The sequence below is a fragment of the Poeciliopsis prolifica genome, unplaced genomic scaffold (assembly GCF_027474105.1).
Source record: "Poeciliopsis prolifica strain line A6 unplaced genomic scaffold, Auburn_PproV2 SCAFFOLD038, whole genome shotgun sequence".
In the NCBI taxonomy this organism is placed as follows: Eukaryota; Metazoa; Chordata; class Actinopteri; order Cyprinodontiformes; family Poeciliidae; genus Poeciliopsis; species Poeciliopsis prolifica.
Window position 1 is genome coordinate 1448355 of NW_026562413.1, and position 13827 is coordinate 1462181.

The 13827-nt window shown below is 39.9% G+C and overlaps 2 protein-coding genes across 3 annotated transcripts; both read left to right on the plus strand.

Annotated features, from left to right (window-relative positions):
* The first annotated feature begins 112 nt into the window (after positions 1-112).
* Positions 113-9177, plus strand: s100u (S100 calcium binding protein U). The gene is made up of 3 exons (XM_055054002.1): positions 113-267; positions 4425-4555; positions 5526-9177. Exons 2-3 carry the CDS (start codon positions 4436-4438, stop codon positions 6060-6062), a joined length of 657 nt encoding a protein of 218 aa, XP_054909977.1. The 5' UTR covers positions 113-267; positions 4425-4435; the 3' UTR covers positions 6063-9177.
* A 1398-nt stretch (positions 9178-10575) lies between these two features.
* On the plus strand, positions 10576-13589 carry s100s (S100 calcium binding protein S). Of its 2 annotated transcripts, XM_055053840.1 has the most exons (4): positions 10576-10689; positions 12239-12285; positions 12506-12659; positions 12862-13589. In XM_055053840.1, the coding sequence occupies exons 2-4, from the start codon at positions 12272-12274 to the stop codon at positions 13033-13035; spliced, it is 342 nt and encodes a 113-aa protein (XP_054909815.1). In that variant the 5' UTR covers positions 10576-10689; positions 12239-12271; the 3' UTR covers positions 13036-13589. The 2 variants fall into 2 exon arrangements, with proteins under 2 accessions (XP_054909815.1, XP_054909816.1); XM_055053841.1 differs by lacking the exon at positions 12239-12285 and having other exon boundaries at positions 10624-10689.
* Positions 13590-13827: the final 238 nt, after the last annotated feature.

Consider the following 13827-nt stretch of genomic DNA (forward strand, 5'->3'; position numbering starts at 1 on the left):
CTCTCCAGGGTCGCTGTCTTCCACTCCTCTGCCCTCCTTCCCACTCTCCAGGTACACGCCCTTTGACTTGTAAAAGGGGGGGGGAGACTTTTCAGGACAGGGGGGGAAAAAAACGAGCCCAAATCACGGAAGAGATTCTGCAGTCCTACTAGTTTGGCAAGTCCGCAGGGCTCAAAGCAGCGCAGATAAAAAAAGGCGGAGGAGAGCTGCGAAAGTCACTTTTGGCGCACATTTCGCACAGTTATCTTCTCCCGCAGACCGCAAACGGTGAGTTTGGTTGTTTTTCTTTTGGTTTATTCAAAGTGTTCCCTGCGTGGGAGCGGCGGGGTTTTTTTTTCTTTACTTTTTTCCTTTTTTTCCCCCTCTCTCTCCTGTTGCCACGTTTCGTTAAACTCCCGCAAGAGGCTGGATGGATCCCTGCTGCTGTGTAACTGCAGGAGCCGCTCACTGGCCGCTGATTTGCGGCTCAAGTTGCGCTTTAATAGAAAGAAATTAAAAAATCCAACTTTTTGATCTACATTTGCAGCTTAAAAAAATAATTATTTCTCATTGAGCTTACAACCATATCAGATTCACTTAAAGATATTTTAATATGGATCTGATCTGAGTGATCAGCTGCAGAATCCAGGTGATCTGAACCCAACACACCCCACGGGTGTTACAACTTTTACCTTATTGACCAGGAAGCCGAGAGCAACAACTTGCGTCAAGTTTTTTCTCTGTTATTTATTTGATTGTTTTTAAACCAATCGATCTGGTCAATCATGAGTCCTTTACGCACAGCCGCGGGTCCGGACGCGTGGATTTGACTTGGGTGGGAGGCAGGGACTGTTTATAGCCGCAGCCCGACCTGTTCCTCTGTTAATATTTCATGCCACACCAGCGGTAGTGTTGTCATTACTCTGCGCACGGACCGTATCACGTTCATCCGTTTGTTTTTTCTTCTTCTTTTTGAAACCCAATCTCTCCCCCTCCGGGTCTCTGCGGCGAAACGCGAAACTCCCGGTTGTAGGACTTTGCGTTGAATTATTTGCGCTGTTGTGTTTTTGCTTTGCGTTTTGTTTTGTTTTCTTTGTTGTTTTTCTTGAAGGAGTAGGTAAATGACATTGAATGAATTGAGTTTTTCTGAGTGTGAGGAATATGTTTGTCTATACTTGTTCATGGAAAGGAGCCAGCAGTGTGTGTGTGTGTGTGTGTGTGTGCGTGTGTGTGTGTGTGTGTGTGTGTGTGTGTGTGTGTGTGTGTGTGTGTGTGTGTGTGTGTGGCCCCTGTGTACTCAGGGCTGGAAGGGCGTGTCCGGCACAGGAAGAAGTCCCCTAAAGTCCCAGCTGAGCTCAGGATCACTTTAAGTGTTGGAATTACTTTGGTTACTCTTGAGCCCTTGGTCATTTTATTCTGTGTCCAATTTGCAAAGTGTGAAAACCTTCTTGGATGCTGTAGAAGCTTGTAACTGGAAAAGACAATATTTCACGAAATATTCACAATATTTAGTGACATATTTGACATATTTCACTGAGCATGTTCTCCCTCTGTCAGCCCCCATGCTAAAACTCAGGTAGAGGTTAGTAAGTTTCATGAGCCCCTGGACAGCAGGAGGCAGCTTGATGATTGAAAAGACTTGCACAAGAGTTAATCATAACCAATATTTTAATACTTTGCAGATATTACAGCATCAAAGTGTGTTAGTACAGTGCAGCCCTGCCTCAAAGACTAAAGCTTACAATACCAAAACACAAAATGGTTGTTTCTAACTTATGTTTATGTGTATCTATTTCTGGGGGGGAGGAGGAGGGTTTTGGTAAATAATATTATAAACCTTCTTAAAGCAACAGTATGTAATTTTTAGAATAAATTTATTGATGTTTTTTACATATTTGTTGAAACTGTCTGCTATGAGACAGATAAAAAAGAAATCCAGTTTCTCTGCGTTCTCCCAGTGCTAAATAGAAACAACCAGCCAAAGTCAGAAGGAGTTTTAGGGCTGTCAATCACCTCTCCCTGTAGCGCTGCTCACTCCACCCTCTCCTCTCGCTTTAGCTAGCATAGCTTGTCATGAATGCTAAATCTATTTAGCATGGCCACGAATGACGGCAGATAAACACTTTTCCTGTGAGGATAAGATGTTTCCCCACCGTTAGCACATTTAGCAGCGAGTTCTTGAGTTTGATTGACAGCGCTAAGGCCCTCCCTCTGGCTCTGACTGGTTGTTTTCCTTCAGTCGGCAATACCAGCTAGGTGATCTTTTCACAGATTATCTGTCTCATAACAAACTGTCACAACATGGTGGCAGTTTAACAAATATGTTAAAACTTTTTTACTTGTTATAAAAGTTACACACTGGACTTTTAAACATTTCTTTTTGCAGTCAGAATTTATTTCTCTGTATTTCATGCACAGACCTGACACTGTTGTTGTTGTTGTTGGTTAGTTGGGAACACTGTGATTTTGGCAATTATAAAGAAATGATCAAATTCACATCAGTCAACTTTTGAAAACATGAACTTAAACCATTTGGTTGCTTAAAAAAGAAGTTCAATAAAGAATCAGAATGTTTATTCTTTTTTTAAAAAAAAAAAAATCTGTTTGAAATTTAAAGATACACATATAACAAAAACAGAAACCCTGACTGTGTTACTACTTTTGGTTTCAGAACCAACAATTATGATCCAAGTAGTTTGATGTGATTGTGATATTTCACAGATCCATATTGACGGGTCAAATCTGCTACATGACGTCACTGCAGCTGCAAAGAAACTACCAATAAATTACAAACTTCCATTGAAATCGATTCATCCCTTCCAGCTCGACTGCGTCAATATTGAAGCACTTCACTCCGACTCCACTGCCAGACCAAACGAGTAAACTTGACCTGGCAATTTATTAAATTAGATTAATTAAAAAATTAAAGAGGCAAGCCCTGGTGTTGGCTCACTAGTGAAGCGTGTAATTGATGGGTCACACAGGAGACTCTAAATGGTGGCTGCTGGTTAATGAGCTGGTGTTAAACATTTTTTTAAAAAACGTAAAAGAGAGAAGTGAAATGTTAGATTGAACAGCTCATGGGTCCTTGTCATTCTATCGGCGTAGCGACACTAACTGGTAATATTTAATGTGCGCTTTGGAAACTGCTTGTCTTTCAGCCTGACATGCACACCAGGAACGTAGATGTCAACATGCTGTCTATGCGCGGCGCAAGCTCTGCTGCATCCTTGTTAAAACAAAGAGTCAACAGTCTGTTTATTTGCTCTGCAGCATTTGAATACCGAAACTGACTGCCGAGCGCGTTTGCCTTCAATGAACATGGTCTCTGTGGTTCGGGGCAAAGCGAGCTCGGAGGCACAGCCTGTAAATTCCTGTCTAAGTGATCTCCGCAGAGAGCAATGAGAGGAATTCCCGCAAACGTGTCGCCCTGACTGGCTAGTTTCAGTCTGTGCAACACGTGAAGATTATCTGTGCATCGGAGGAAAGCTTGGAGAACGACGAGGTTCGGGCAGGAAGACAGAGAGGGAGAGAGGCAGAAGGGCAGACAAGGACTAGGTAATCCCTCTGGTAATCCAAGCTTACCTGCCAGTTTAGAAAGATCAGATGACCTATCAAAGATCAGAGCCGCCATTGTCCATCACAGCTCGTCTCTCAGTCAGACTCCCTCTCACCTTTTCCACTTATCTCACGTCACTGTTCGTCCCTAACCGCAGCTCAGGAGTCTGACAACTGAAACAAAAAACTTTGCAGGGATCCTTGGTTTCAGTTTTCTCAGAACATGCACCGTCTGAAAAAATATGACTTAAAACTCAATATTTATCAAGATAAGTGGTTCCCAAACGATTTCAGGAAAGTGTCTTCTTGGTCTTCAAGGTATTTTTGCAGATGTTTTAAAACAGAAAGTTGCACAGCAAGTTTTTTTTTGTCACAAAATAAAAGAGAAAAAAAATCTTATCCATTTGCACGGCACTGTTTGTGTTCAAATTATGACTTGAAGTTATAACATTGGAAAATGTAAAAAATAATTAAAAGGCCTGAAATCAAAATTCTACGTTTTCTTTTTGTTTGCTTGTTTGGTTTTCTTAACTGCATCCATAATTTACAAAATGACTGCCTTGCATATAAACAGTTTATTTGCACTACTGATGATTGTCTCATTAAATGTTTCACACACAGCTCAGTTGAAAATGCAGAGAAAAATAAGCTCTTATTGGTATTCATTAGTCTGGTCACTGGTCAATCCTACTGGTTTTCAAACTTTTAACTAAAAGCTGTTTGTTTTGGTCAATCGCACATCCAATTTTACCGTTTGTGTTTTAGCTCCTGTTGGGAGTTTTGAAAGGTTTAAAAAGTTTCAGACCAAACGTAGACAAATGGACTGAAAGATTGATAGATATCAATCTGATCTGCTTCCCTAATGAATGTGTCTTCTTCTATCCCAGACAGGGGAGACATGGAGGGCGCCATCCAGGCCGTGGTGAAAACCTTCCTGAAGTCATCCAAAGGAAAAGAGAGTCTAGGAAAGAAAGAGTTTCAAAACCTCGTCTCATCCCAGCTCGGCAACATCCTTTCGGTCAGAGCAAACTTCTCTGAAGAGTTTGTTATGCAACTGATTCATAAAAAAGTTTTTATGAGACTCACCTGTTCTAAGTTGAAATTTGTGAATATTAGTCAAACCGTTGTGTGAAAGTAGTGGATGAATCTCAGAAAATGTTCCAAAAATAACTAAGGCTACGTTCACACAGGAGGTCTTGAAGCTTGATTCTGATTTTTTTTTTTATTATTATTATTCTTGCGTGGTTGTTCATACTGCTAATTAAACCTGATTGCAATGAGGCTTTTGTGTGAACGGTTTACAGCCCCAAAGTGGCCTGCATGCGCAGACAGACTATTGACGTCGCACAGCAAGGAAGGAGCCGTTTATGGATCGATTTCAAAGTTTGTTCAGCAATGAACCAACATTATCGTCACAAGATCAACAACAAAAGCAGGATAATAAAGAGAAAGTAAAACCAACGGCACAGCCTTTTGTGGAGCACCGACTGCAACTTCAGTAGGAATGTTTGTTCACATGTGAAGTGGTGGGATTGTGATGTGATGCGTCTCAGAGCCTCAAACGTCATTCATACGTTTATAATTCTAATTTTCAGTCGTTTACGTTCAGATTTACCATGTCTGGCTTTTTCTGATGCTGCATGACGCATGTTTCACATCAATGACGTAAAAGCTGGATAAAGTGCGGCATGACCATTCAGACAAATGCTTTAAAAAGAGCCAGATATGTATCCAAATTAGCACCAAACATGAAAATGGCACAAATTGAATTTCTCAGGAGGTGAAAAGATCGGAATTGAGTCATTCAGGCTGCTGTGAAAAATCCAGATAAAGGTTGAAAAAGCAGCACAAAAGTGAGTTTGGGTTGCATTTACCTACTATGTGAAGGTAGCCTATGTTATGACTGATAAGTGTCAATCAAGAGCATTGGCTTATTTTGCTCACTATTACTGTTGACTGACTTATGGTTGTGTATGTCCAACTTGTAGGGTGCAGACAACAAAGAAGCAATCAACAATATGAGCCAGGGACTAGACTCTGACTCTGACGGCAAGGTTGGCTTTGAGGAATACATGAAGCTGATAGGCTACCTGGCCTGCTCGCTCAGTGAGCAGCGTGTCCTCAGCAAAGAGGAACCTGCAGAAAACAATGCATCCCAACCAGCGGTGCAAAGCTCCCCTGATGGCACAGCAGAACAACCAAAAGAGAACGCAGGGCCAAAAGAGGAACCAAAACCAAAAGAAAACGACGAAACAAAGGCAGATCCGACTGCTGAGGCAAAGGTAGCGGATGCAAACGCAGAGGTAAAGGTAGAAGCAAAGGCGGAGGGGGAAACCAAGCCAGAGGCAACTACGGTGGAAGCAGCAGCAGCAGGGTCGGCAGAGGCGGAGGTAAAACCTACAGAGAAAGAGCCAGAAAAAGCTGAGGAAACACCAAAAGCAGAGGAGCCAACAGAGAAGTCGCCTGCTGCTGCAGAGGAGGAGGAGGAGGTCGAAGCGGAGAAGACAGAAGAGGCGTCTTCATAGGGGACAATCCACTCCTTCACCAAAATCACACTACAGAAATCAACCCTGCAGAGAAACATAACATTAATTCCAAAATAATTTGGAAAGCCACCATTTTGATATATATTAAAATACAACAGTTTAAACACAACAGAAACACTATTCTATATATATGATTATGTACATGACAGTAGCTTTGTACTACTTTAACCACTATGTTTATATGTACAGGATGTGCATCCCACTATATAGCACATCTACCTCATTATGATGGTGTACTATGACAGCATGCAGTTGTTCACTTTAATGTGCATGCAGTATCTATGTGAAAGCTTCCCTGGAAACTATGATTTTCCTGCACACTTGACTGAAATATCTTAACTCACCACTACAATCATAAGGCCTTCCATCCACCCATGCATTCTCTATCTGGAAATTTTTCACTTTCTGTCACTTTTCCACTAACAGTAGAGCGAAACAGTTCTTTTGTAATACTTTGCCAGCAATCACATTGCCAGGCATGTCTAACATAAAGGAATAACGGGACGTTTTGGGAACTTGCTAGCTAAAATGTACATCAAATGAACTTACCAAACGCTTGATTCTGATCAAATTTAACATTAAAAATGATAATAATGATAATAAAATTAACAGGCACCGGTAAATCTTATTGATTACATTGTCATCAATGTTTTTATTCCATACAAACACAATTTTATGTTAGCTTCTGGAGCTAACAGTAAGGAGAGCTGTATTTCCATGCAGGCTTAGCTTCTTCGATACCCTGATAGCATATTATTGTTGTTCATTTTGAAAATATTTCTGTATTTGGTGCACGTAAATACGCTTTTTAAATATTCAGTAGCTTGACACTAAATTGAAAGATACAAAGAAGATTTTAAAGTTGGCTTATACATTTAGCAGAAGTAGAAAGACAGATACAAAATAGCTACTTTCCACTTCTCTCATGGGCTAATGTCACGTTTCATTTTACTTGGAAGGTAAAAATTTTGAGTTTTGATAAAATCAGATGTGTTTTCTGTTCTGGTGCTTTAAATCCCATCGTAAGAGTTGTACACAAATTCCACTTTTTTTTTTTTTTTTTTACTTTGTTGCAGCAAAGTTGGTTATCTCAGTTTTGACTTTAAAGGAAGTAGCACATATAGCTTAGCTTCATTTTCCCCAGAAATTGACTTTTTGTTTTGTTTATGTCCAATTTGTCCCTGTAACATGTCCAAATGTTCCTTTATTGGATGCACTTACATCACTTTTTGTATTTTTCTCTAAGCCGGTGATGTGGCTTAATTTAACAACACAATAAACAAACTCATTCGTTTAAGTTCTGCATACTTATCTTAATTGTTTCCTCATTGCCATATTTCTTTTTCTCACTTTTTCTTTGTCTGTTTCCTTCAGTGTGTTCCCTTAAGTCAGATTCAGACATTAACTGGGAACTGAAGCGTTGGGTGTGACCTTCGGTTAAATAATTAAGTCACTGAGAGGGAATCTACACCGAAAGGACCAATAAGGTCAAAAAGGGAGCCCAGAATAGTCCTGTGGGAGTGGGCTGGGGATCAGCAGGCCAGGTTAGAAAAGGTGCTTGTGCAACTTTATCCCCCCGATATGAGTAGAAAGAAAAACGGCTGCAACAAACCACCAAGGAGCCTAAAAACGAATTTTATTGGAAATAAGATGAGCTGGTTAATAGTGACCTGCTTCTTCAAATACTTGGCAACGCTACAGTCTGACCTTTATTTTCTAAACTGTGATGGTTTGAACTGCAGCTGTTTGTTCTTATGTTTTGTTGATCCCACCCTTGTATCTTTTGAACACCCTGTTCGGCCTGCAACTGGATCCTGAGGGCATTTGTCATTGGGAAATTACTGGATTAGGGTTTTCATGAGTAACACGCCCAAAGACCCAAACAATTTCATGAAAGTAATCCTGGATATGGGGTTGCTCATCATGCCTGCCGGTGGTTGTGCCTCTTGAAATCAAGGAACAACACTGAGTGTATCGTATTACCTTTTGCCTAAAAAGCCATTTCACAACCATTTCCACTGCCATTCAAGTTTTTCTTTCTTCTGTACCTCTAACTTTAAAATGTATTAACTCATCATTTAACCACTGCAGCGATTACGTGCCAAAGTACCAAATTCTGTACCAAATGTTGCATTTCTGCAGCTTGTTGCTCCTCCACGCACTACTAAAACATTACACTGTTCCCTGTCAGAGCAGGCAGCACTTCATTGAAGTGAAAATGAGAAAGATAAATAAGCACAGATCATGTGATCACCTTGCCTCACTGAGGCACTCCCATTGTAAATACTCTCATTTACACTAACGCGGTGCAACTTTTACGCTCACAGTCCACATTGCTTCCTGCTGCCTTTAACAAACTTCCTGGACTTTTTTGGTGATTTTATTATAACATCTTTATTGAAATGAATTCCTTTTTTTAAATGCATGTTGGTACTTTTTGGGACTGATCTGTCTCCTGCACCACCTCCTATGGGCCTGTGACAGTTTGGTTAAGGTACATAAGATGGTTTACCAAATTGCACAACCACTGGACTCCAGCCTAATGTGAGCACACTTAGCCTTAACATCTTCTGGGAGATGATTTATAATCAACATTCTTCATTTGAACCCATCGTCCTTTTAACTATTTATGATGCTGTTTTATTTTTGTGTCCCACAACAAAAGTCCACCCAGCTTTTAAATGATTACTATACTGGAAGTGGAGCGCAGCACAGAGTGTTTGCATTGCCACGTAATAAATCTCTCATTCATTCTCAGATGCAGTCGACGAAGATAAAAGTAATTAATCCCCAAACTGGAGCAGCAAGTGTGTATAAATATACGAATGTGTCTTTCTGGGTTCTGGAGTCAAAATGTTTGGGGTAGTGGGATGTTTCCCAGGATGCCGTGCAGGCCTTACTTATTTTCTAGGAGTGTGTATGTGTGTGTGTGTGTTTTCGGCAGAAGGACTTGCATCAGTCCACTGTCATGCCCAGTGAGCTTTACTGTTCTCTTATTTCATATGTAACGCTGTATCGGTTTTTGTTTTTTTGCTTATAATCTCCATACTGGCTAGAATAGAATAAAACTGAATAAAACTGTGACCGTAACATGTTTTCAATGTGTGGCGTGTTCATTCACACTTTAACTACAGACACTAACGTCAATATTTAGTGAGATTTTATTTAACTGACCAACACAATGTGATGCTTACCCAAGTTAAAGCTAAACATAAAAGTTCCCTGGTTTTCAAATTCTTAACAAATATGAAACAAGTGGTGTGAATTTACATTCAGCTCTTTTTATTCTGATATCCTTTTCTGAAATGCAGCGCAACCAACTGCATTCTGAAGTCATCGAATTAGTGAATAGACTGCCTGCATGTTATTTAATCTCATTATGAATCCAGCTGCTTTCCGAAGGCCTCAGCGGTTTGTTTGAGAATATTAGTGAAAAAACAGGAACATGAAGACCAAAAATCACACTAACAAGTCAGACACGACTTGTTGGTTGGCTTATAAAACAAGAAACGCAGCCAAAATGAAAGACTTGCAAGAAGAAAATGAATAATAGATTCAGCCAAGAGGGCCGTAGGGCCTCCTGGTGGGAAAAGCTGTCAAAGCAAGAGCTATAAGTTGACCTTTTATTCCAGAAATGCCCCTAAAAGTTTGTTGAATAAAAAAACAAAATATTTATGTATTTCCCTATTTGCCGTGTAGCAAAGTAACACTGCAAATCAATCTGAATATTTAATTCCCAGGAAAAAACATGGATTCAAATTCAGAAATACTTCACGGATCACAAATGGAAAATAAATGTTGTAACTCATAGTAATAAAAAAATAATCTTCAAAATTGTTGTAGATTGTGACAGTTGAGGGCAGGAATGTTCTTCTTTTATCAAATAATAAAAAATTTTGTTGAGTCTTCATTACCCAATTGATGTACAAATTATCACAATGCAACACATTGACCTTTTGAAAATTAACCAAAGTATGAAAAACTAGAAATGCAAATGCAACTAATAAAAAGGAACTAAAACGAAACAATATTTAACTAGTAATGCCTAATAAAAAATAGCTAAAAACTCATCAGAACTAACTTAATTAGACAAGCAAAAAGTCACAATAAAATGTGACTTTTTGAGATTAAACCAAAAAAAAATCCCAAACTATTATAACCCTGCAGTGTCCGAATGACCCGTCCAGTTGAGATTTTCTCCTCCCAATTCTGGCTGAGTTTGAGAAAACAGGGATGAATAAAAAACGTATGCAATATTTTGCAGAATTTTATATGTAAAATATTTTTGAAAGACCTTTGTTTCTTGTCTTTCCACTCCACTATCATGCCACACTTTGTGTTGTTTTATAGCAGAAGATCCCAATAGATAACATAAATGCTTGCTCGAGGGATACTCTGCCATGTTTTTTACCTGAGGGGAACGGGAGAAGGGAGGAAGGACACCTTCAGGTCTAAAGGGGGTGATAAAGTTTAGGGGAGCGGGAGGAGGGAGAAGAGGAGCAGGTGATATTTAAGCCACTGGCAGACTCTCTCCCCATCCATCTCTGCCTTGGCTCTGTACCCTGCTGCTCTTTGAAGACAAAGGAGGCCCTCCATCAGCACTCAGGTAAGACCGACACAGAGACATGCTGCTTTTCTTGACTTTCTCCTTTGCCGCTGATAAAAGAGTTTCTTGCAAACTATTCAGTGCAGCTGAAGTAGATAACCGGACAGGTCCAGACGGGGTTTGTTGGAGAACAGACAAGAGGACAATGACAGCAAACTGATAGATAAGACAGCTTATACCTCAATATCTCCTCCAAAACATTTCCTCGGCAAATTACCAACCTGGTCGCATCCCTCAGCTTGAACTACTTCATCATTAAGTGTATGTCCATTATCCGAAGGTCCGGTGTTGTGTTGCAGATACGATCTGCATCTATTGTATCGTGTCAGCCAGTGAGACGACTGACCATATAGATTTTCCAGATAGCCAGCCTTGTGTTGAACCCTCAGCAGCTTAATCAGGCCTGATTGTCAGTAACTGACAGCAGTTTAATGCAAGAAATAACTATAAGAAAGCCCTCATTTCTAAAAATATAACAGTTTGAATATTTTGAAAAGAAAAATCTACTAATTTTCTCTTTTTCTTTTAGCCTTTTGTAATCATGTATTTATTTTAAAAATTATATTTTATACATTATATGTTTGTATATAAGAGAAAGAAATATTTCTGCTTTACTCAAGGTACGAAGAATAAAGTTAAAGCCTGGATACTTCATACTTCACAAAAACTTGGCTAAAGAGCTGTTGTGTGTTTCTCATAGATCCCTTTTAGATACTGCGCAAAAAAAGTTGATATTTCAAGAAAAAATTATCAAAACTCCCAAACCTGTAAAAGAAGTCAGCCATTTTGTTCTTGCAGCCTATAGAGAGAACTACTCTTTATGTACATATGGGCCTTTAAACAGCATTTCTATGGAAGATGTGTAAAACATATTCAACAAAATGAACATTAAAAGTGACTTATTTGTTGATATCAGGCTGAAATTATGATTGCATACAAGTATTATTTGTGCAACTGTTAAGTTGGTGATATGATGTACATATTTCCAACTAACTTGCATTATGTTGTTCAGAGTAGATAAAATTCTGCACAAAAATGTCGAGATCTTGTCTCTTTTGGTGACTATTACGTTACTCTACGTTACAAATGCTTGAGAAACATTCGTATAAATAATGTTTAGATGTTTGAAGTTGCAGGTTTGAAACTATCCACAAATATTTTAAGAGCTTAATTATCTCTTTTGGTAACGTTGTAGCCTATTAACAATATTACAAGACCTAAACACTTAAGAATTCTGCACAATGATGATAAGAGTTTAGTTGCCATGTAGAGCAAATTTAGGCGTATTTTTTAGGTCACCTCAATGACTGCATCTATGGGAATGGCTTGGTAGATTCTGCACGGGCACCTCGGGTTACTCGCCTCCTTAGTTTCTCTATGTAAGTGTTAGGTGTCACATCGGAGACGTGTTTTACAACAGCGTTACATGCATTACCAGAGCAACCTACAAGAGAGATAACCAGACGAATGGCATGCATCAGTTGCTTGGATTCAAACGACCCATCTTTACATTATTGACAGTGACTTGTCTGTGTCTGTGTGTGCACAGTCTCCCCACGAGTCCAGCACAAGACGCTCCAAGATGCCGGACACAATGTGTGTAAGACTGTTCAGCAAAAGTAAAGCTTCTCCTAAGCTTTATTCCAAAATGTGACCACACACTCCTCCTGTCCATCAATCTACCTGTCCCTCCGTCATTTCATCTTTGAGGTTGCTTCACCTCTGATTGCCATGTGTCCACACATGGCAATCAGAGGCTGGAGCGGGCATTTAATACAAGAGTTTAATGATTTCTACTTCACACCTCACCTTCCAGCATGTCCAAGGAGCCCAGTTCCAACCTGGAGAGTGCCATGCAGATGCTCATAAAAACCTTCCACAAATATTCGGGGAAGGAGGGCGATAAGTACACCCTGAGCAGGGGCGAGCTGAAGGAGCTGCTAACGGAGGAGCTGGGGAGTTATCTAGGGGTGAGTGTGGAGTGTCTCACAAGATAAATATGTGGTTGTGAAGAAAAAGATAGAGTGCATTTGCAAACATGTGTGACACAAGTAGAGGTATGCACATTTATACTCTCGTGTGCAAGTTTTGACAAGCCTGTGCAGCTTTGTGATCCTGCACACACATAAAAATAAAATAAAAAGTTAATGTTATTAACTCTGTCTCTAACAGAGCTCCAAAGATAACGAAGCCGTGGAGAAGGTGATGAACGACCTGGACGCCAACAACGACGGCGAGGTGGACTTCACAGAGTTCATCATCCTGATGGGCGCCCTCACAGTGGCCTGCAACGACTTCTTCCTGGATTCAAAACCGGAAGACAAGGGGGCAGAGAAGAAAGATTGAAACTGTGTAAGAGAGGCCGGCGTAAAAACAGGAGGAGGAGGAAGACAACAACGAAGGAAAGGAGAAGGAGGGGGAAAGGACTGTAAAACTAATGGCTTTTTTTTTCACTTTTCGTCTTATGCAATTTCAAACCCATATGAGAGGAGATGTCCGGCGCTCAGTTTATGGGGTTCACAGAACATGAGGAATTCAGTGGGAGTGCTGTTTTTCCTCATGCAAATGTTATTCATACCACAACTAATCCGGATCAAGTTCCTCTCAGCGCAGCGAGAGACTTAATGTACACATCAGGGTTTATTTCATCACGTTTCAGCTCAGACTCATCCGAGTTTTACAGTAGGGGAGGTTATGAGAAGGCACCAGACTGGAAATGTGTGTTTGATCCTTTCTTGCACAATGGAGTATCTGTGAACATATATATGAATACATAAAATTTCAGATCATTATATCATTGTATGTACTCAGCGTTGAAAGATAGGTGATGTTGCACCTATTTTTTAATCTTTTACGGAAATAATCAGTGCTGCAAAATATTAAACATTGCATTTAACCAACATGGATGACGTGGCGTCTCATTTTACCCAAAATGCTGATCCTTTAAATGTATTATTATTTTCTCTGGTTTTAGAAACGGTAAATCAACATCAAAAGTTTATTTTGGATATAGGAATGGTTAGTAGCTTTTATTTTGCGCAATGCAAAATTGATTTGCAACAACTGCACTCTTCAAACCACACATGCATTATTATATCAGGAAAAACTCAGGTTGTAAAATTGAACAGTCTACCTTCA